We start from the raw sequence: 22,060 nt of genomic DNA on the forward strand, positions 1-22,060 counted from the left end.
AAGAAGCGAAGACCGTAAGGGTGCCGCCATGTTGCTCACATGGTGCTCCATGGAAGGAAAAAAACATGCGCAGTTGCAGACCAAGGAAGCTGAACGCGGAAGTGTTGGCTGCATATAGCCCATTGCGCATGTTTCTTTCCTTCCATGGAGCACCATGGCGGCGCCCTTACGGTCTTCGCTTCCCGTCCTCTTTATACAGTCCTTGGCTGGGAGTCGGAAGTCTTCTCGTGGCGCTACGCATTTTCCCCACTCCAGCATGTATTGTTTTTCATGTACGTCGTACGTGTTTCGAGGTGACTGTCATCTCCTATGAATCACTATACTATCACGAGATGCATCTGTAAAGTCATATAGACCGAACTGTGAGTAGTAGTAGTAGTATACCACGCATCTAAGCTAGCTGTATTACGTTTTTGTAGCTTGAGTCGTCATGGCTGATGTTAGCCATTTAGCTTAGCACCACGCTAAAAACACAAGTGCCTGTGGGTCACTTTTTTTTTTGCAACATGGAGATGGGCAACCGTGACTTCATGAACACTCCTCCTATGAAGACTGTCCGGTTTGGAAGCAGCGTGGTGGACACCTTGACCAAACACAATCAGGGAGACTCCAGTGACTATGAGCTGCTGAAACACCAGCTGGCTGATCCTGAGATAAAGGACGCACAGATCATCAACTGGCTCCAGGAGTTCCGGGGCTGTGTGACCCTGCTCAGCAAGGACGACGAGCAGCTCATCTACACACTGCTAAGGGTGCCGTGGCTGGGACGCAGCCCAGCGGTGGTGGAGGAGTACCTGGCCTTCCTCAGCAACCTGGTCTCGGCTCAGACGGTCTACCTCCGCTCATGCCTCAAGATGGTGATCTCCCACTTCACCCCCAAGAGAGTGAAGATCCACGAAGAAGGGGTGGACATCTCGGATTCGGACGACGAGAGTGAGGACCTGCCAAAGAACTTTGATCAGTGTCACCGGGCCCTGCAGCTCATTGCCAGATATGTCCCGTCTACCAGCCACTTCCTGATGCCCATTCTCAACGACGGTTTCCCGTTTGTGAAGAAATCCTCCAGAACCCTGGAATGTTACGTCCATAACCTCCTGAGGTTAACAGTGTATCTCCCCTCCATCCGCCGAGATATACTGGAGCTCATCATTGGAAGGATGCTGAAACTTGATGTGAGTGCCCCACGGGCGGAGATAGAAGAGGTAGAGGAGGATTCCACACTGAAACACATGGAAGGAGAATGTGTTGAAGAAGGACTCTTTGACATGGATGAGGACGACTTGTCAGCGTTCAAGGCCTCCGGGCCACCAGGTGGTTCAATGATGGCCCACCCAGTGGCCGAGAGGCTGGACACTCTCATGGCTGTGCTGTTGGCTTATATCAAGGACATCTGCCATGTCAACGGTAAGCTGGAAGTGGAGAGGACAAAAGAACTGTATAGAGAGCTGATGGGTGTGTTTGACAAGCTCATCCTCCCCACGCACGCCTGCGCTCATGTCCAGTACGTTCTGTTCTACCTGTCCAGTTTCCATGTGGGCCTGGCAGAGGCCTTTTTGGAGCATCTGTGGAAGTTTGTTCAGAGCCCCTCGCAGCCTGCAGTCCTGCGCCAGGCCGCCGCGGGATACATGGGCAGCTTCCTGGCCCGTGCAAAATTCCTTCCCGTGGCTACGGTGCGTGCTTGCCTGGACCTGCTGGTTCCCTGGCTCCACCGCTACATCAACGGCCAGGACTGCGGCGGGCAGAGGGCGTACTGTGACGTGAGCTTGCACGGACCTTTCTACAGTGCCTGCCAGGCCGTCTTCTACACCCTCATCTTCAGACACAGAGCCATGCTGGACGGCAACATGAAGAAAGGCCTCGAGTATCTGCAGAGCCTCAAACTGGAGCGCCTGGTGATGTGCCAACTAAACCCTCTTAAAGTCTGCCTGCCCGCCGTCACAAACATGTTTGCCGCCATCACCCGGAAGTACCAGCTGGTGTTCTGCTACACTGTCATCGAGAAGAACAATCGCCACATGCTGCCAGTGCTTCGTAGCTCCAAGGGCGGCGACGGTGCCCACACCAACACCAACCCGCTCGACAGCTTCTTCCCCTTTGACCCCTACCTGCTCAAGGTGTCGGGGAAGCTGATCGAGCCCCTCTACCAGGTTTGGGAGGAGCCCGCAGAGACGCAGCTTGATGAAACCGGCCGGAGGAGGAGGCAGAGCTCGATGGAAGACGAGGACGATTTCCTGCACTGCGGTACGCCGAAGACGCCTGGCTCCTATGACTCACACCTCCGCAGCCCGGCCAGTGTGGGTTCTCCTCCCATCGCCTTCCTGCAGAGACCCTTTTGAGTGTTGACTCACTGTTCTGAGAGCTTGTATTTGCCAGATTAATCTGAAGAGCAAGTAGACTGTCTGGAACACTAGTGTCCCTATTATGGGTGTGACATAACAGTCAGCGATCCACAAATACAACACATTGCATCGCTACGAGATAGGATGCATTGCGTGCTGGTGGATCTGCTGTTTTTAGCAAAGATGTCTCGTCGAGGGGAAAAAAGGAGGGGGCCGAGGACAGACCTTTGAGAGACCTTGGTCAATAAAGTATAAATGTATTTAAGTTAGAAATGAAAAGAAAACAGACTAGAGTTTACGTTTACCAATTAAAGAGAGCAGAAGTCTAGGTGTGTTAACTGGGTTATGCTTATCCTAATCATTTTTCAGACTCGGATAATTTTATAAATCTTAGTACTGGCTCAATCAGCTAAAGATTAATCCTGATTCATACTTAGATGTGCGACACAATGTGCATTCCAAGTAATACATCAGTCATTACTGTATATTCATATATTGTTCTACTTGGAAGATATTTGATTTAATGTGAGGAATAAATCATACTGCTGACACTGTCAGTTAACTTGTCATGTGGACAATTCTTGTGTTTTTCCCATCATATCCTGTATCCTTAGTAATTTTCTCACTGTACTTTACTGTACTGGTATTTCCATTTTGTCATACTTTTCTGAAGTTTTCTCCGCTACATCAGCACAGAGACAAATATTGTACTTTATCCACTACCTTTACTTTGCACATTTAGCTTATTAAAATAAAACATACATTGCCGGATTTTTTTGTATTAAGTTAAGCTACCCAGAAACATGTTAATTAAATTCATCCCCACCTTTACCAGCTGCAACATTAACAATCTAAGAAGATGATATGAAATAGTATTTTTGATTCTTAAGTACTTTTACATTTAGTACTGCAAGTATATTTTTATACCAATAAACCCAATATTGTATTTTTACCCCAAAACATTCTGAATACAGAATGTTTTCAACCTACCGGTATCTTCATATAATTGGTGCTGACTCTGAGCAATGTGGATAGGTTTGTAATTTCAATTAAACAAGATTTCAAATTTATTTTGAATTAAGGTCAGGAATACTGTATCTACTAAACATGAAGAGAATGTGAGAAATATATTAAAATAAAATAAATGAAGCTGTTCTGCATCGGCCCAGTGAACACTCTTTTTTTTTTTTAAGATATTTTTTTGCGGCTTACGCCTTTTATTGATTTTTGAAGGGACAGACAGTAGGCTGACAGGAAATGGGAGAGAGATGGGGGGATGACATGCAGTAAAGGCCGTGTCGGGTCCGGGAGTGGAACCCGCGGCACACTGCGACTGGATTACCAGTCCGGTGCCCAGACCGTTACGCTACGGCCTGGGCCCCAGTGAACACTCTTGTTTGCTGGGATGATGCGGTTTGATCTCTTTGGCAAAGTAGGAAAGTATGTTATTTATTTACCATTATTTATTCCGCATTTGAGCCATGGACCACCATTTAACGAGATTAAGCCTCTCAGACCCAAAACGAAAGGATATTTTGTTGTCGTTGGATAAGATTGTCTACAATTCCATGCTTTTGGCAAATGTTGATCAAAATAACAATTCTACATTCTCTAAATTGTGTAGAATTATTGTAAATGAAGTAATGCAGATGTTTAACAATAATGTAACTCTTGAGAGCGTTACAATGAACTCCATTTAGCTAGGGCCCACCTGGAACCCCCTCAAGGACCACTGGTGGTCCCTGGAAACCACTGGTTTAGAGTTATATTTCTTGGACCCTTGACTGAGACACACAAGCGTCAGTACCTTACTCGACCACCCGAGGGCAGCAACACAACACCAATGTGACCCATGTCTTGAGTTGACTAACGCTAACCATTCATGTGGTCTACCAATGCGTTTTTGTTTGGGCCACAATGGAAATATGGTGTGTTCTTATTTCTGAGAAGCATGTTAGTCATGTTTTCTCTTAAATAAATCAAATCAATTAACTGATGCTCTTAAATGTTGTCAGCATCTTTTATTTACAAGAAAGATTTCTCAAACATTGCCTTACAAGAGACAAAAAGGTTCAAAACTACATATATCCTGATTGTATCAACAGTAAAACTATACGATACTTCTTTCTAGAAGTACAATATTTCATTTGAAGGAAAAAAAAGTGAAAGTACAATTGATTTTATAATCTATTCAAAGTAGTATTACATTAAAAGTTACCGTAATGAGTATTTGTAATTAGTTACTTTTCCTGGAACCCCTCCAACCTTCTCTCAAAGGTTTTCAGGTGAAACTGCAAAAACAACCTTGAGACCACATCTTCCAGTAGCATCTCAATGCTTTAAACACTTGAACCCTAGCATCCCTATCCTGGGGTGAACATTTACAAGAAGCTAAAGTAGCCCGTCTACAAGCTTGCAACGTATTGTGAGCTTGTAGATCAGTTAGAGTAGACCCTATACTACACCCTCTTGTTTTCAGTCCACAGCATACAGTCTACATTGTAAAATTTTAACGGGAGGTCTAGTCTAGAGCCCTAGGAGACTCCCAATGACATTTCCCTCACAAATGTACAGTACATTTACAGTGCAGGAAATTAATGCAACACAATTAAAAGGTACAACCACATTTTATTATTTTAAACAAAGAAATGAACCACATAATATTGTACCTCCTAATCACATTACATGGAAAGGGCACATCCGTTCAGTTAAGATTAAACAAAATACAGACGGCTCATACTGTATCTACATTTAGAACAATGCCAGACAGACAGCACAGAGGGCAGAGGAGAGCCAAGTTAACATTCTTTCATTGAGTTACATTTATTTTACATCAGTGTGCAGTTGCCGCCTGTATTGCCTCAGTTATACTTGGTTACGCATCATCTCACACTGAACATTGCAGATCTACAAGCTCACGTGTCGGCGAGCTTGCAGATCGTTTATTTTCGGTGCAAGACACTGGCACGCAAATAAGTATAAATCAGGTTCATGTACGTGTGTGTGTGTGGATGCGTATGTGATAGTGCAACTCTCCCACCAGCTAATCTCGTCTCGCTTACAGTTCTGCCTCCTCTACCACTCCTTCAGATCATACAAAGAAATTAGTCAATTACAAATTCAGCCGACTTGACTATTCGGAAGTGACCCCAGAACCAAAGTGGGCTCCCTCATCAGTCACAGCTATACGTAGCCAATCTGACCACTGGCTATGCAGTCCATAGTACAGCCCAGGGACCATTCCTTTGGGTTGGGGGTGTTTAAATGGTGAAGGACTGAAGGGTACCAACTGTGGGCTCATTTTCTTCGCCGTCTGCTGCTCGGAGAGCGGCTGGATGAACTCTTACCGTCAGCCCTGATGAGAAAGCAAGGGAAGAAAACGCGGATGGTCAACACCAGTGGTTCCCAAAGTGGGGTGTAGGGACCCCCAGGGGTCCTTGAGGGAGTTCCAGGGGGTCCCCAGTTAAATGATAGTTTACAAATGGAACCAAATGGACCTGAAATTAACATTGATTTTACAATATAAATTGGGGGTCCCAGATAATGAAATGCCATTAAATGGGGGTCCACAGACTAATACATGTAAAACTGGGGGTCCTTGAAATTAAACGGGTTGAGAATCTCTGCTAGAGCTGTAAAAGTCTTCTCTTATGGGGGTCCTGGCATATGTTTTTAAATGGGGGTCCACAGGCTGATAAGTTTCAATTTAGGGGTCCTTGACATGAAAAGGTTTGGTCAACCACTGGGATAAGGTTGAGCTGATTCTTCTGATTCTGTAAATTACAATCCCAAATTGACATATTTTCATACATGAATAGCGATACTAGCGATCCAAATCCAGATAAAGTACATTTCTCTATCAGAGTGCCAAATGAGTATATACATTTTGCAATAATGAGATGCTTTATCAAATTAACCCATTTAGACCTGAGAACAGATTCTACAAATGCCTTCTAAATCCTAACAGTTTTCTGAAGAACCTATGTTTCTATGTCAGTCGTTCTCAAACATTTTCATGTCAAGGACCCCCAAATATAATAATCATATCATATAATATACCTGCGAGCGGACGGGGAATGTGCAGCCCTTCTGTGTCCCGGGGGAGAGTAGCTGAGTGAGCGAGAATCCCTCAGTGAATCTGCCGGCACCCTGGAAGGTTTAGGCGGGCTAGTGAAGCAAATAAGAAAATCACCAGAAGAACCACAGAGCAAGGATATTTAATTTCGTAAATAATAAGCAAGTACTTCTGTCTAGGGTTCCAGGTCATTAACGATTCACTCTTAATGGTCCCCTTTAACGATTCCTATGGGGATGTCAAATGGACCCTGTAACTATGTCTGTCTGTCGGTCTGTAACTCCAACATGACCCAACGGGGCAGCATTTGTGAAATTAGTAAAAAAATATATATATATGCTTTTAGCAAGATGCTAGGAAAGTAGCACCTCATTTGGCTATGTAAGGGACAAAGACGAAGGCAGAGATACCAACTGACATAAGGTCTGGTAGTTCCAGGAGGTTGTATGTCAGCGTTCAACAGAGGACACAGGATCAGGAAAACATAAAGTTCCTAAATAATTACGGTAGGTATGATTTTCTGTTCACCTCTTTTTCTTGGTTTCCTTTTCACTTTCAGAGGAAGATGATGAAGATGAGGAGCTCTGAGCTGCAGTGGTCTTTCTGTTCAGGGGAGGAAAACAGAAGAGAATTAAGCACACATCCCTATTCTGGGGCAAACATTGGGAAAATATAGCACATCTACAAGATCACAACGCATTGTACCGCCTTGTAGTTCGTGTGCAAGTACTGTTTTCGGCTGCGTATGTCGTTGACACCCTCTGCCAATCAGGGCGCTGCGTGCGTACGTCGGTGACACCCTCGGCCAATCAGGGCGCTGCGTGCGTACGTCGGTGACACCCTCGGCCAATCAGGAATTGTGAATTTTTGGTGGTCCCCTCGGCCAATCAGGGATTGTGAATTGGTTTTGACTGGACAATAGAATTGTTATAAGTCTTTGCAACACATCCGAAAGAGAAAGTGTAGTTGGATTGGCCACACCCTCAGAAAACCTGCGACAAACATCACCAGACAAATGAAATGGAACCCCCAAGGAAAAAGGAAACGAGGTCGCCCCAGGAACAGCTGGAGAAGAGGTATCGAAGCAGGAATGGCAGAGAGAGGGCTCAACTGGGGAGATCTCTAAAAAGCAGAGTGAAATGGAGGACATTTGTCAACGACCTATGCACCCTAGAGGAGCAAAGGGCTTAAGTCAAGTAAGTCAAGTTTGCAACACATCGTAATTTGTGGAAAGTTAATTAGGTGTAAGAACACCTTAATTCTCGAATGTTTTTTTATTTAAAGTTATATTATTGGAAAGGAATTCTGTTTTCGATTGGTTACACCACAGTAAGTTGACAAGAGTCAGAGATAAGTTGCGTGTTGTGCTCACACACAAGTATGTGTGTGCAAAGCGCAAGTTGGCAGCTCGACAGTGCATTTCTAGTTTCATCTGTAATGTATTCAGTAACGTCTGCTCACCCTTTCACCTGCTCCGCCTCGGAGTCAGAGCTATCTGACGAATTAGATGATGAGGAGGAAGATGAAGAAGAAGAGGAGCTGGAGCTGCTGCTCCTTTTGACCTTCTTGGCCTCTTTGGCCTGCTTCCCGTTCACGCTGCTGCCCTGCGTGCTACTGGCCTGCTTGGGGGGCTGAGCGGCTGCCGGTGGAGACTGATTCTTCGACGCGTCTCTAACCAAATCACTAGCATCTGCTTTGCGGTTGGATGGCGACATACTGCGGGCCGGGTCAGAACACCTGGCTTCCGTGGCATGGTCTCCGTCGTCTTTGGAGGGCACATGAGATGGGGAAGCTTCAGTTCTCTTCCCCCCATCCGCCTGCTCTGTCCTCCTGTCCCTTGTCTCCGACGACGCCTTTGGACCCTTCTCGGCAGGGGGAGCCTCCTTTCTTTCGCGGGACGGTGAGGGCGACGGGGAGTTGGAAGAGGAGGATGAAGAGGAGGAGGATGAAGAAGAGGAGAATCGACGATGAGTGGGCAGGGGAGGATCTCTCTGCCGTTGGCGCTCCCTCCGTTCTTGCTCCCTTTCACGCTCTCGAGCTCTCTCTGCCTCTCTCTCACGGCCTCTCTCTGCCTCCCGCTCACGCGCTCGATCCGCCTCCCGCTCCCGCTCGCGTGCTCGATCTGCCTCCCGCTCTCGGTTACGCTCACGTTCCCTTTCTCGTTCCTTTTCTCTCGCTCGTTCCCGGGAGAGTGAGCGGCTGCTCCTCCTCCTGCGTGGGGGAGAGGGGGAGCGACGGGACCTTGGACAAAACAGGGCATTGTGTTTATCAGAATACTAAAACTAAGATATCATACATTTATGAATTCAGAGTTTTGAGATTCATTGTAATTTAATTAATTGAATTGCAAAAAATTGCACACATTTTGAGATCCAGCTACTTGGAAGTTTGCTGCCCTATACACTGGTACTGCACGTGTTATAGACGAATGTATACTTTGGTGCACGAGAGGACTGTGTGCCAAAAATAACAGATGTGCCATTTCCGACACAGTGAAGCATAAGTTGACATAGTGGAGCTGTTCTCACATTATTTCAATCACCGGGCTGGTGGTGGCATATATTTTTGTCATATCGCTCAACATTAATGGATAGCAGACCGTTGCTATAGACATGAACTAATTTGGACTATAGATATGGCAGCAATTTAAACAATGACAGAATGTAATTTACAAAACAGTCACTACACTAAAGAGTACTTTCGGGCAAAGCAGTAATATACATTAATTTTATTTACCGTAAGCAATGAAAGCATTTTTATTAAATCATTTAAATAATTGTGTTAGATTGTCAATTTATAAATTTAAGTAGCTAACAAACAGGAAAATAAATGAGCTGATAATAATTGAGAATTAATTATCCCCTTGATTTAAAATTAGTTGCAGGCTGGTGTCGCACAGTGAAAATAGCTAGTCTACAAGCAAACAGATTGGCTATTTTCGGTGTGCAGCGAAAACAAGTATAAATCAACGGTTATTGGATACAACAAGCTCTAATGTCACCTTACCTGTAAGCGGCGGGGCTGCGTCTCCTGGGGCTTCTAGACCTGCTCCTTCTGGCAAACCTCTCTCGGGTGTCTCTCACACCTCTCTCCCTGTCTCGCTCACGGTCTCTATCCCGCTGCCTCTCTCTTTCCCTGTCCCGATCAGCCTCCCGGCTTCGGCTGCGTCTCGGGGAGCGTGCCAGAGGAGAGTGTCTCCCTCTGGAGCGAGGCGGGGGGTCCTGGTATTGCCGCGGTGGGGTGCGGCGAGGCGCCGGGGAGGGCGAGCGGCGCTGCTGGACGGCGGGGGGTTTCGGGGATGGAGAGGGTGACGTCCTCTGCCCTGGGCTATATCTTTCGGGATGCTTGGCTGCTTCCTTCTCCCTCCCTCTCTCAGGATCTGCAGGGGCCATAATCCGCGGCGGCGAGGGACGAGGGGGGCTGGGACTGTCCACCTGCGTGGGACTGTATCGCTCCTGGCCTCTCGCTTGCTCGGCGCATTTGTCTTTGACGGGCGATCTGTGAAGAGGCTTTTCACTGTCTTCTCCCGCTCCCCTCTCATCCTGCCTCTGTCCATCTCCGTCTCCAGAGGCAGAGCTCTCTCTTCCGCCACTGGCTAAATACCTCTGGTAGGCAGCGCCGATGGCAGGAGCTGGGACCAGAGGGGGTGGCGTCACCTTCACTGGGGAACCTTTGTCCTTCCCTTTCACGCTGTCTTTCTTCGCCTTACCCTCATCTTCCGAAGACGAGGAGGAGGAAGATGAAGAGGAGGATGAAGAGGAAGAAGAGGAACTGTCACTGTCACTATCGCTATCACTGCTACTGCTCTCTTTCCCTTTCTTGGCCTCCACGTCACGCCTCCTATTTTCCGGAGGGCTCGGATCCCTCGTGCGTCTTTTGTCCATCTCTGGCGGCCGTTCAACTCTGCCCTTTTCCATGGCTCTGTCTCGGTCCATCCTCCTCTCCACTTCGATGTGGCCGACCTGGCGCCGCTCCTCTGAGGATGCTGTCTGGACATTGGAGGGCCGAGGACTGGATCTCGGCGCATCCCTCTCCCTGCCACTGTCCCGGGTTTGCACCCTCTCCTTCTCTCGTGTCTTTCTGTCTTTGTTTGAGTCTCTCTCTCTGCCGCCATCCCGGCTTTGGTCACGCTCCTTCTCGTTCTCTCGTCGGTCTTTGTTGGAGTCCCTCTCCTTGCCGCCATCCCGGCTTCGCTCACGCTCCTTCTCACTCTCTCGTCTGTCTTTGTTCGAGTCCCTGTCCTTGCCTTTCTCACCCTGCTCCCTGTCTCTCCTCTCCTCAAGCACCCGCTCCTTAGGGCGGCCGTTGGTGAGAGACAAGGGCGGGGCTGGTGACGGGGAGCGGTGTGTCGGCTGCCTGCCCCTTGCTCCATCTCCTCTCTGTCCGTGAGGAGATGCCTCCCTCTCCTTTCCCCTCTCCCTGTCGTCTCTGCTGACTAAGCCCCTTGGCGATGCCGCATTCTCCTTCTTACGCTCCCGTTCTTCGCTCCTCTCTTTACTCACGTGCTTTCTTTCCGGTGATGGCGAAGACGAGGAAGAGGAAGAGGAGGATGAAGATGATGATGACGACGACGACGACGACTCATGTCTCTGCTTTTTGTCCTGTTTCTTCCCGTCATTCTCTCGCTCAGTCTCTCTGCTCCTAGCACGCCTGTTCTCCGTTTTAGGAGGCGGAGAGGGAGAAGAGGAGGAGTCGTGTCTGCTCCTTTGCAGGGCTACCTTCTTTCCTTTGTCCTTCTGGGCTTCCCTAAGGTCTCTACTCCTAGACCGCCTACCTCGCTCCTTCTCTCCACTTTCTGACTGTTTGGCTCTCTCCTTTTCCCTCTCTTTGCTTCTTGGCCGCCTCTCTTTCTCCTCACTTCTGGACCGTGCAGGTTTCTCGTGTTCCCGCTCTCTGCTTCTCGAGCGCCTACCTTTTTCCTTGTCCCCACTCCTGGAGCGTCTAGCGTTCTCCCGCTCTCGCCCTCTCTCCCTGCTCCTGGAGCGCCTGCCTCTCTCTTGCTGTGCCTCTCTGCCTCTCTCTTGCGGTGCCTCTCTGCCCCTCTCTTGCGGTGCCTCTCTGCCTCTCTCTTGCTGTGCCTCTCTGCTTCTGGAGCGCCTGCCTCTCTCTTGCGGTGCCTCTCTGCCTCTCTCTTGCTGTGCCTCTCTGCTTCTGGAGCGCCTGCCTCTCTCTTGCTGTGCCTCTCTGCCCCTCTCTTGCTGTGCCTCTCTGCCTCTCTCTTGCTGTGCCTCTCTGCCTCTCTCTTGCGGTGCCTCTCTGCCTCTCTCTTGCGGTGCCTCTCTGCCCCTCTCTTGCGGTGCCTCTCTGCTCCTGGAGCGCCTGCCTCTCTCTTGCGGTGCCTCTCTGCCTCTCTCTTGCTGTGCCTCTCTGCCCCTCTCTTGGGGTGCCTCTCTGCCCCTCTCTTGGGGTGCCTCTCTGCCCCTCTCTTGCGGTGCCTCTCTGCTCCTGGAGCGCCTGCCTCTCTCTTGCGGTGCCTCTCTGCCTCTCTCTTGCTGTGCCTCTCTGCCCCTCTCTTGCTGTGCCTCTCTGCCCCTCTCTTGCTGTGCCTCTCTGCCCCTCTCTTGCTGTGCCTCTCTGACCCTCTCTTGCGGTGCCTCTCTGCTCCTGGAGCGCCTGCCTCTCTCTTGCTGTGCCAGTGGAGAAGGTGACGAGGAGTCGTGCCTTCTCCTGGAGGTGACCTTCTCCCTCATGTGATCTCCTTCTCTCTCCTTGTTGGACCTCTGCTGGTGTTCCGGGGAGCTGTGGGTTCTCTGAGATTTCTGAAATACAGTGAATTAAATAAATTGCTAAATCAGATCCTCGAGGTCTAGGGTGAAAACTACAATGAACTTCAGATATCACTTGCAATATCAAGTTGGGGGTGAAATGCACTTGCCACATGACAAGTTAACATTTCTAATCCTATAATTTGACCAATTTGATAAATTGAAAACTTTGTCACAACTCATGTCACAGTTGCCATTGACAATGAAAGGAGATTTGTCTGATATATATATTTTTTTATGGAGGGACAGACAGTAGGCTGACAGGAAATGGAGAGAGAGATGGGGGGGAAGACATGAAGTAAAGGCCGTCGGGATCGGGAGTCGAACGCACGGCACACTGTCAGACTGGATTACCAAGGTGCCTGGACCATTGAGCCATGGGTGTGTCAACGGGTGTGATTTTTTTTATGGATAAAATATTGAATTGTCTGAATACCTCCAATGGCTGACTGATTAGTTAACTGACTAGTCAATCATTGGGAGTCATCATTTAACTCACTCCCGGGTCACCACTGAACTGAAAGACTTCAGACACTTAAAGGGGAATACCACTCATTAATATACCTTAGAGCTGTTCACCCATTCGGTGTTTCCTAGAACTGGAGGTCTGGGGGAAAAAATCATTAACATGGTGAATCACATCTTGATGACATCATCAAGATGTGATTCACCATGTTAATGATTTTATTAATTAATTACATAGTAAAATGTTGAAAATGAGTGGAATGCCCCTTTAATGATCAGGCTCCTGTACACCCAGTGAGAAATATTTGAAATTGAGCTCCCAGTCACAACTGTACCATTGAGTGAGCATTGTCCAAGTGTGTTTCCTCCTTCAGTATTTTATCGTTGATTTCATGTGTTTTGTTACTATGCAAGCAAACAAATTACTGTGTTGGTAAAAATGGATGCACATGTCAGCTTCTGACCTCTCTTTGATGTGGACTGTCCTCCTTGCGACCCCGCCCCTGTCTGTCCGGTGACCGCCCCTTTCTGCCTTCATCTGCTCTCCTGATTGGCTGCCCCTGCTGTCGTGGTTTCTCCGGGGCTGGCGATTGGCTGGAGAGTACAGGCAGGGGAAAGCAGAAAAAACTTCTTCTTTAATGTATGCCATTCTGAATGATTAATATCACAATACTGAATGTAAATGTTATCTTTGTGCAGAGAACAGACTGAGCGGCTCCTTAATGCCCTGATCCATCTGGTTCTACCTGTGTGCAGAAGCTGAAGAAGCGCTCCTGCGTCTGTGAACCTTGGTTTTCGGTGGACTACCATCGTTGCTTCCCTTCCGTTTCCTTTTCGCCGCCTTCTGCTTCTCATCTGAAGAACTGGGGGGGAGAGAGAGGGGGGGGGGGGGGGGGGGGGGGTTAAGAAAAATGTAGATTTGATAAAAGTTTTAATTTGAGATCATTTAATGTATTTAGGGACACAGTTTTAAAACACACAGCTACATAATGGCTGATACATCAACCGATATTGGTCACTGGCTCCAATTTAAACCCTATGCAAATCTACGAGAATGAGATCCAATAATTTGAAGAAAAATGCACCACCTACGTACCTATCTATTTCATCGTCATCTTCTGATGCCGCTCTGAAACAAGAGACAGTTCAAATTAATACATCACCAATGTCACAAATGTCTGAAAACAGATGGAGGTCAATATCAGAACTAGCATACCGTTTCTTTTTTTTCTTTTTGGGTTTCTTCTTCTCGCGATTAGGGGATGGGGAAGGACTCTCCGAGCTGTGCAAAGATAAACCAAAATGTTCATAGAAAGTTATATAAGCCATCTGCGCTTGGATTCGCTCCCAAGATGGAGTACAATTTCACATCCCCCCCCCAAGCCCCCTCTTCTATATCGCAAATATGCTTTTTTTAATAGGAAAAACTATATATGTGTGTGTATACCTCTGTCAGCAGACCTACTAGTTCCTCACCTGTCTCTGCTCTTGTTCTTCTTTTTCTTTTTTCGGCTCTGTTTTCTGGGAGGGGAATCAGAGTTGTCTGAATCGTCAAGTATCCTGAGGGAGTGAGACAAACCATCAAACGATGATGATAATTCTACATAACACCTCAAGTATGTGTGCCATTTTTATTAACAATTTTCTTCTCTATGGTATGAATTGTTTGAAACTAAAGGTTAGTCTAAATTAAATGTCCTACTCATCTACCCCCAAAGAATTATGAAATAAGGAATGCCTATTTACAAGCAATAAATAATTTAAGAGCTGAAAAGCCTTTTAATCTCATGAAAGCTAGCATCCATATTTTAGGACAAACATTCCACATCAAGGCTTGAAATTAACTTTTTTACTTGGTAGCACTGGTGCGCACCAGAATTTTTTTTAGGAGCACCAATGTGTTATCGATTTGTTTTAACCCTCTTATGGCCACCCTAATTATCACTGGATTGTGCCTTCTACCTGCACTATTCATATATAATTGATCATTTTAATGCCAATAGAAAAATCTGTGACATACACTATATCTAATTTTAACACGGAAATACTATAGTATTATTTTGGCCAAATAGAGCGAATCTGGCGATGTCATTTCCGGTTCTACGGATCACAACATCAGCTAGTTTTCTTCACTGTGTTACACAGTCAGATGTCCGGGATGCTAAGCTATAGTAAGCGAGCTTGTAGATTGGCCACGAAGACATGAACTTTAACTTTGTGATCGTGTTTTTTACAGGTGGCTTAAAAAGCCATCCTGTCAACCTTTTCATGACTGGCTGCGCTGGCTAGTATGTCAAGGTGCAGCTGTGCCTTTGCGCCGCTGAGACAAAAACAGTCCTTTTCATGATTGGCTGGCCTCTAAGCCAAAAAACTAAATCGAAAGCTGGCCTCTAAGCCAAACACAATCAGACACAGAGGCACTCATTTTCTTTATATTGCTAGGGCAGCCACCTGTAAATGACATTTAATTTCTTGTTTTTTACTTTCTCACTAACAGACTAGCAGATATACAATTCAAAGAAGTTCTATTGCACCCAAGTGCACAGCCATCCTAGTGCACTGCAGTTATTTAAACCAAACACTATATACTTTGTTGACATGTGTCCCCCAGGGGTCTATACTTGTACCCCTGATTTTTCCCTCCATACATAATCTCACCACTGAAAATAGCCAATCGACAAGCTCACGTGTTGCAATGTGATGTATAATGAGCTTGCAAATCTGCCATTTTTGCTAAATGTTCACTAATTATGCCCTGTGCAGCTGTATTATCTGGGAAAATATAAAGATTGGATCGGTAGTCTGACGGTACATTGATTTAACTCAACACCCCATGATTTAACACCCCATCTCAAATCCATCCCTCTCTTCTACTCACACATATTTCTGCTGCTGCTGTTGCTTCTCTTTCTCCAGGCGTTCCTGCTCCCTCTTCTCTTTCTCCTTCACCTTGCGGTCGGGGTGGAAGGAGGAGCCGTCAACGTAGTCGGTGGCGATGCCGAAGGCTGCGCGCAGGCGGTCGTTCTTCTGCTGGTTGGCTGCTGCCAGAGCATGCGTCTCCGTCACCCTGAGAAAGACAGAGAAAGCTAGAATCACCAGTTCTACAGTTTGGATCGGGATCAGATTTCTGAACACAGAACCAACATTTAACATTGGTTTAAAAAGGTAGCACTGGATGACGAAATATCTGAATCTCATATAATCAGTTTTGAAACATGCAGTTTCCAAATTTATTCTAATTAATATTATCCAACCAATAGTTTTAACCTTTCCAATGCCACCTGGTGGACGCAAGTGCCAACACTTAACTGCCGAGGTGGATCTACTTGGTTTTAGTGTGATGGGCGTCCATTTTAGATGCTAAAATATTAGCGTCAATTCTAGCGAGCTAAAATGAGGACATCCGTGCTCTAGAAAACGCCAATGTTCCAATCAGGATCACCCTATAATCAGAAAAGACCTCCGAACATCTGCATTATGTCAAAACTATGGAGAGCTCAGTTGATTTAGAGTTATTCAGCTTTTTAGTCAGCCTGTATACAAGTGAACGGCACTGCGCATGTGCGAAACCAGTCTAGGATCGCTGAAGAAGGAAGGGCCAAGCAAAAATAAAATAAAATCAGCGATCCTGTTTGATAGCAATAATAAAGCTTATATGACGGAGCGTTCCGCCAGGAGCAGTTGCCGGTTGGATTCTAATTGGCGGAACGTTCCGTCACGAGCAGTTTTTGTGTGAAGAAGCTGGACCATGAGAATTAGAAGGAAAAGGTTTTCACTGGTCCTGGTAGAGAATCAGCATTTTAAGTAACCACTGATAATATTAAGTGGTGGAATCGATAGTCACTGCTTTCTCCCTGCTCTACCCACAGGACAGCAAAGCCCAATGCGTGTAACCTACAGTAGGCTGAAAGCCACAGGCTCCAGACGAGAAGTCTCTTAAGTTCACCTTTTGACACAATTCCCCTTTTCCCAGAACCTTTTGATTAAAGTCATTTTAAGTTCATTTAAGTCTGAAATCTCCTATTTTATTGTGAATCTCACCTCCACTACCCCTTGGTTGTCACCCACAACACAACAAGAATACACACCGCTCACAATGAGCAGGTATGATATGCTTATATCCAATGGTTGTTTTCTTGGTTGGTTGTCTTTTAAACAATAGACTATTATGACTTGAGAAATATGTCACTGTTCATGATTTGACGCTAGTATTTGGAGGGGTTGCTACCAAACAAAATGTTGCGTTGTTTTTTTTATGGAGGGACAGACAGTAGGCTGACAGGAAATGGGGAGAGATATGGGGGGATGACACACAGTAAAGGCCGGCGGGATCGGGAGTCAAACCCGCGGCACACTGTTAAGACTGGATTACCAGCCAAGGTGCCTGGACCGCCCAGGCCAATGTTGCCGTTTTTAATGCTATGACAAATCTTATCTTAAACGTATATTATTTTAGTTGAAGCGCTCCTTTCTGAAGTAGATGAAGCTAGTCAAGTTGAGCTGGAAAAGCACCATGGGTACTTACAATGGTCTCTCTGTGGTAGCTGGTGGTGGCTCCTGCTCCTGCAGCATCATGCGAAAGCTGTTCACTTTCTCTTCAATCTCCTCATTAGAATACCTGGACAGCAGAGGGGAGGTAAGACATTTAACATTGTGCAATAGTTGAACAATTAAGTGAAAGGGAAATGTAGTGCCTCAAAAAGTTCATGTCAAGCCCTGCTCCCTACCCTGCTTCAAAACCACCAGAAAGAGCTCCTGTCTGCAATTTGTAACTGGACTGGACCTGGTATTCTAGCTTGCCAAAATAAATGATCGCACAATGTTTTTCTGTAAATACATATTTTATTGCTCCTAGTATTGATGATTTTTTTTGTATAGAATTGTATGTCTTGATTAATTGAATACATAGGACCACAGTGGAAACAATCGCTCTCAGGGCCAAAATGTGTCAAAATAGGTATGCAAACTGAATTTGAACAGAAATGACCCAAAATTGGCCCAGGCCGTAGCGTAATGGTCTGGGCACCGGACTGGTAATCCAGTCGCAGTGTGCCGCGGGTTCGACTCCCGGACCCGACACGGCCTTTACTGCATGTCATCCCCTCATCTCTCTCCCGTTTCCTGTCAGCCTACTGTCTGTCCCTTCAAAAATCAATAAAAGGCGTAAGCCGCAAAAAAAAAAAAAAAAAAAAAAAAAAAGAAATGACCCAAAATTGACAATATACGTGATTTCTGTGTTTCTGCATGTGTGCAACAAACACGTGGGGGGCTGGTTTCCAAATCACCCAAATCAGTGAATGCTCCTTTAAAGGGTAAGACCACTTTAGAGGTTTGGGTTGTTTTCTTACCTTATTATGGGCAAACTATTACATTCCATGAGTTATTTCGCTCCGTTGTGTTGTTTATTAGCAATTTAAGAAATAAAAAATAGGGTCCATTGACTTCCATTGTAGCGGGGAAACAGCTCTCAAAGTCACTCTTTTGATTCTGACAGTTTATGACATAAGGAAAACTCATGCTGTTTTATTTTTAATAAAGAATGTCAACTTAGTCTTGTTTTAACTAATTTGTGTAGAAAGAAGATCCGGTAGGTATGCCTACGCCGACCGAATCACTGCTGTTCGCGTCTGATCTGATTGGACCAAAACTGTACACCACTTCCTTATTGGAAACAAATGGATTTGATCTCGTCCGTGTGTCTGTGTCTGGGATTGCTCATATGCAAGGGTGCATCTCAAACAGCGTGGAGACTTCCGTTTACAAACGAAACCTCGCAAGACGGCCCGCGAGAGTTGGGAACGCCGTAGTACTGCTGCAGTCTATCTCTGACTAAAATAGTAACTTTATAAATCTATCTTAAAAGACGAAAATAAAACTGCATGAGTTTTCCTGAACAACACAACGGAGCGAACGGATAACTCATGATGGAATGGAATAGTTTGCCCATAATAAGGTAAGAAAACAACCCAAACCTCTCAAAAAGTGGTCTTACCCTTTAAGGATATAGGAAAAGCCAAATGCCAGTGCTGCTGTACCCTTAGTTTATTGGGCATTTGTCCAATATCGCAGTTGTGCTTTCAAAATGTCAAACATCTACTCTTCCATGGAACTGGTAGAAAGTAATATAAATGAAATTAAGTGAATAATGTTGTCCACCCTAAGTTTCATCCACATCCAATGTAAGAGCTATGGTTGTTAGACAACACAAACAGTGACTGCAATACCCCTGTCACTGTGCCACATGTGTAATAATCCACAGATGCAAGAGGAAACCCCCACCAAATGAAATGTAAACCAACCAGCTGTTCATGCTTAGATTTGTGACATGATCCACTAGGTGGGCGACATCGTGATAAATATCGTCAAGACAATACAATATTGTCTCCACGATATGCCATTTCAAAGATATCGTGATACAGTGAATGCAAATTCTATGATTTGCAGTTCTATACCATAACACTTTGAGGGCTTAATAGGAATAAATATATCCAATATACAGAGGCTTGTTTAATTACCGTTGGAGCATACGCCGAGGTATTTGCACCTTTGATCCTTGAATAGTTCCATGGCTTGTTGTCCAACCAAAGAATATGCCACGTTGCGATCCGGAACAACAACAGGCAGTGAGAGCTGCTGGAGTGCAGTTGAAACTACCATTCACTTGCATTGAACTCATTTTCCCAGAAGCCCTTGCAGCCCAGAGCACGATTTCCGGTTTCGTCATAACATGACGGCCTCGTCACCAGGTCCACGACAAATCCGCTATTTATTTTTAATTATTAAAACGGCGAATTAAACACATAAAACAAATAGCGGGTTTAGCATATTACGCAGGGCAGAAACATGGATTAAATAGCGTAGAAAGTGGGTTATGCAGCAGAACTGTTAATTTATACTTCTGTAGAACGATGGTTTTGTTCACCAAAAATACGTATTTTGATCTAAATGATCTACTCCTTTTTCTTTTAGTTTATTACTTTATAGGTGGTTGTACTGTTAAGTAACTTGAACAATAATAATAAAAACGCAAGAAAAAATATTATGATAGCGCTTGATTTTTTTCTTTTAATCATTTTTCCATATGGGTCCAGACACCCACCCCTATGATCTAGTGGTTTGAAGAATTGTAAACACGGCCGGGGATTATTTTAACCTCGCACCGGTCCCACCTATTCACGTATAATGCCGACTCACAGCTTAGCTTGGCTTTGTCAAACCAAGACCCCATGAAGAACCACAGCCATTTGAGCAAACATCATGAATAAAGGCTGTCCTGTATGTCTGTCCCTCTTACCCTTGCTCCTCCATCATGTCCTGCAGCTCGGCACACTTGACCTCCAGCTGTCGCTTCCTCTGGTGCTCCAGGATGTCTGCATTGGGCTGCCGGTTGAGCTGACTCTCCAGGCGCTCCCTGTCCTTCTCATCCCGCTCGCCACCACGCTCGTCCCGGGGACGCTTGGCTCGCAGGCTGGACAAGTTGCGCTGCACATAGCCGTTGGTGCCGCTGCCACGCGGAGTGGTCAGTCCAATACCGTTGTACATACCTCCACTGAGAACGAGGACAGTGGGAAAGAAAATGGTTGGAACTCAAAGTTAACTGTATTCCGCATGACGGCAAAATTAGGTCCACAATTTTGTACAAGTAGAATAAAAGTAGAGCTGTCCCCTTAGACAATTCACCTGTCAGTTTGGTCATAGTCCAAACAATGGGCGTGTTTTTTCCACACACATCTCTTAAACTCTAGAATCTAGATACAACCCTTTAATAGTGACAGTCAATAACTTTTAAAAGCCAGTAGCTAGTGAAATTAACCTAAAAAAAGAGAGCTGAAACTAAGTGAAACCTCTAAGTAGGGTGTTATAATAGTGCATTAGCTCATTGTGTGTGTGTGTGTGTGTGTGTGTGTGTGTGTGTGTGTGTGTGTGTGTGTGTGTGTGTGTGTAAATGATGGCAAACAACGATGATGATGTCACTGTATGATGCTCCACTTTGTACTGTACTTGGTTGGCTACTTTATTTTCTTATCCTTTATCAATTGCACAGATTTGCCCATGCTATGTTGTCACATGTCTGTTGCTGTGTTTTTACGTTTCAAACCTCTACGATCCCCCCCCCCCCCGGGACATTAATAACGAACTTGAACAACGAGATGAGTTCTAGTCTAGAGGGAACATTTTAGGACAGGACAGAAAATGTTACTAGGTCTAAAATGCAGAGGAGAACAATATATGCATAAATAAAACATTCTAGCCCAATGGTATGGTATATTAGTGGCGTAAATGCACTTATTGCACTACCACGACTGTTAATTTCCCGATGCAAGCAGAATCAGCTCAAATCAAAAACCGAACTAGCATGTCCTGGACAGGACAGGTTCATCTCAGGCCTTCATGTTGCTCACTAACAAAAGACTGGTCCAAGTTGTTGCGCATAAGCACGTGTGACATACCAAAGCCAGGCCTGCTCCTCCTAAAAGGCCTGGTTTATTGCGTACGAACCCCGTAGTTAAGACGGTAGCGCTTGTTTTTAAAGAACTACAACAAGATCTACAACAAGCTACCGACGCATCGCGATGGTTGTAGATCGGTTCTTTTTAAGCTGGTTGCTGGGTGCTATTGAATCTTTTTGACAAACGGCACCGCGGTACTACGAAGTTATAAATGACAGCTTAGTGCTTACTGTTGCCACTTAATTTAGGACAATGAATCCCTCGAGTTTCATGTGTACGTGAAAGATCTATAAACGATGAACAACATGTATTAACGTGATAGTATTAGTATTAAACAACCATAACAGTTTAAATGTTGCACCGAGAGGCCGCTGCTACCAGCTAACCCGCTCCTTGGTGCTAACGTTTGAGCTACGTAGCGTAGCTAGCATTATTACCTGTGTTTCCTCCGCGAACGGAGAGAACAGCGTCGGAGGAGGTCGACTCAACGCCGACGGAGAACTACCGATGTCGGATAGGAAATAAAACACCCAAGTAGCAATCCCTCGGCTGGCTCTCCAATAACGACTGTGTGTTGTGTGGTGTGGTGTGAAAAATAAAAACAGCGGTGATGCTAACGAGGCTAACCCGCTACTAGCACTGCCACTGTCCCGTCTGTGGCTCTCTGTTCACGCCTAGCAGCGATCAAATCATAGGGGCAACGATTCAGCGAACGCACACGGACGTGATGACGTTGGTCCTGTGTGTTTGTATCGCGAGAATAGTCTGTGAACACGGAGACACGCCCCTTCCCTTATCATTGGCTCCACTCGGTCGCCAGCGGAGCCAATGAAAACCAACGAAAAGTTGAAGACTGAATCATCGCGTGAAACAGTCGTTTCAGTCCAAGCGACAGGTGTCTGATTTGATTTGTTAATTTTTCAAATCGACTTTCACCGGACGCAGTGACGTCACGAACATTACAAA

General features: G+C 45.9%; 2 protein-coding genes across 6 annotated transcripts; one reads left to right on the forward strand and one right to left on the reverse strand.

Annotated features, from left to right (window-relative positions):
* Nucleotides 1–227: 227 nt before the first annotated feature.
* Nucleotides 228–2,906, forward strand: rrn3 (RRN3 homolog, RNA polymerase I transcription factor). Its single transcript, XM_083780990.1, has one exon. The coding sequence runs from the start codon at nt 507–509 to the stop codon at nt 2,334–2,336; it is 1,830 nt and encodes a 609-aa protein (XP_083637116.1). The 5' UTR covers nt 228–506; the 3' UTR covers nt 2,337–2,906.
* Nucleotides 2,907–4,345: 1,439 nt separating this feature from the next.
* srrm2 (serine/arginine repetitive matrix 2) lies at nt 4,346–21,752 on the reverse strand. 5 transcript variants are annotated; one of them, XM_083780396.1, is made up of 15 exons: nt 21,532–21,752; nt 19,939–20,193; nt 17,170–17,262; nt 15,523–15,711; nt 14,121–14,204; nt 13,861–13,926; nt 13,741–13,773; nt 13,391–13,507; nt 13,109–13,238; nt 12,009–12,173; nt 9,421–11,960; nt 7,876–8,655; nt 6,943–7,017; nt 6,399–6,506; nt 4,346–5,694 (listed from the first exon to the last, which is right to left on the reverse strand). In XM_083780396.1, exons 2-15 carry the CDS (start codon nt 20,184–20,186, stop codon nt 5,637–5,639), a joined length of 4,686 nt encoding a protein of 1,561 aa, XP_083636522.1. In that variant the 5' UTR covers nt 20,187–20,193; nt 21,532–21,752; the 3' UTR covers nt 4,346–5,636. The 5 variants fall into 5 exon arrangements, 4 of the variants coding, with proteins under 4 accessions (XP_083636522.1, XP_083636524.1, XP_083636523.1 ...); XM_083780398.1 differs by having other exon boundaries at nt 9,421–11,420; nt 11,715–12,173; XM_083780397.1 differs by having other exon boundaries at nt 9,421–11,404; nt 11,540–12,173.
* Between the last annotated feature and the right edge of the window lie 308 nt (nt 21,753–22,060).

The sequence above is a fragment of the Protomyctophum parallelum genome (assembly GCF_964188405.1).
Source record: "Protomyctophum parallelum genome assembly, chromosome: 13".
In the NCBI taxonomy this organism is placed as follows: Eukaryota; Metazoa; Chordata; class Actinopteri; order Myctophiformes; family Myctophidae; genus Protomyctophum; species Protomyctophum parallelum.

What these genes read in the sequence shown, in the direction of transcription:
- srrm2 (XM_083780395.1), bottom strand. Translation starts at nt 20,186, where the DNA reads ATGTACAACGGTATTGGACTGACCACTCCGCGTGGCAGCGGCACCAAC. An exon ending in AAAAAGAAAAAAAAGAAACG is followed by an intron (nt 13,774 to 13,860) that starts GTATGCTAGTTC and finishes CTCTTGTTTCAG; the next exon opens with AGCGGCATCAGAAGATGACG. An exon ending in TCTTCAGCTTCTGCACACAG is followed by an intron (nt 13,239 to 13,390) that starts GTAGAACCAGAT and finishes TGTACTCTCCAG; the next exon opens with CCAATCGCCAGCCCCGGAGA.
- rrn3 (XM_083780990.1), top strand. Translation starts at nt 507, where the DNA reads ATGGAGATGGGCAACCGTGACTTCATGAACACTCCTCCTATGAAGACT.